Consider the following 819-nt stretch of genomic DNA (forward strand, 5'->3'; position numbering starts at 1 on the left):
TGTTTGTGTGCTTTGTGCGATTCTTACCAGAATGGAGTCCAATGCGGATTTTGACTTTGACGTCAGGCATGTGCCTCATTTGAAATGTTCCGATGCAGTGCAGAATGTCCAGAGACATGTTGGCCATTTCTGCTGCATGACGGTTACCGTTACGGTTTGGAACCCCTGATGCCACCATGTACGCATCACCAATAGTCTCTACCTGTTGATATGTATCACATAAAATGTTTCTTGCAAAATGCAAAACTGTTTGTATGCGCTATATTATCTCAAATGATCTAATATTATATGTCATTTATTGTGTTCATTTATTCACAAGATAAAAATCTTTAAAAGAATGTCTCATCAAATGATTCACTCAAAGATCACTCTGAAAAGTTGCCACTGGATGTGTTAGCCTTTCAAAAGTTACTAATATGTACCATTTAGATACTAATATATACACTTTAGGTACTAATATGCAACTTTACTGCACAAATATGAACCTTTAATGCTAAGTAAGGCACAAAGGTGTACCTGTTGAAAGGGTACCACCCAGTGACAGCTTTTGTAGCTTTTTTTCTGAGATCAGCATTGATCATAAAAGAACCTACTCAATTTCCACAACAGTAAAAAAGAAAGACAAAAAAAAAGCTTATGCAAACCTTGTAGACATCGTGGATCGCAATTATTCCATCAAAAAGTATGTAGAGGTCATTAAGCAGATCGACCACTTCGATAGGTTCACTCAGAGCAGAGATGGTGGTAAAGCCCACAATATCACTGAAATACAGCGTGACATCTGAAAAGTGCTCCGGCTTCACTGGCTTCCCTGTCTTT

At 38.0% G+C, this 819-nt stretch overlaps 1 protein-coding gene across 1 annotated transcript; it reads right to left on the reverse strand.

Moving 5' to 3' along the window:
* Positions 1 to 11: 11 nt before the first annotated feature.
* Positions 12 to 812, reverse strand: LOC107682492 (retinal guanylyl cyclase 1-like; the record flags this gene model as incomplete). The annotated part of the gene is made up of 2 exons (XM_016478712.1): positions 12 to 202; positions 645 to 812. Coding segments are annotated over 2 exons (359 nt in total), but the record flags the coding sequence as incomplete, so codon positions are not given.
* Between the last annotated feature and the right edge of the window lie 7 nt (positions 813 to 819).

The sequence above is a fragment of the Sinocyclocheilus anshuiensis genome, unplaced genomic scaffold (genome assembly GCF_001515605.1).
Source record: "Sinocyclocheilus anshuiensis isolate Anshui unplaced genomic scaffold, SAMN03320099.WGS_v1.1 C32264916, whole genome shotgun sequence".
Lineage (NCBI taxonomy): Eukaryota > Metazoa > Chordata > Actinopteri > Cypriniformes > Cyprinidae > Sinocyclocheilus > Sinocyclocheilus anshuiensis.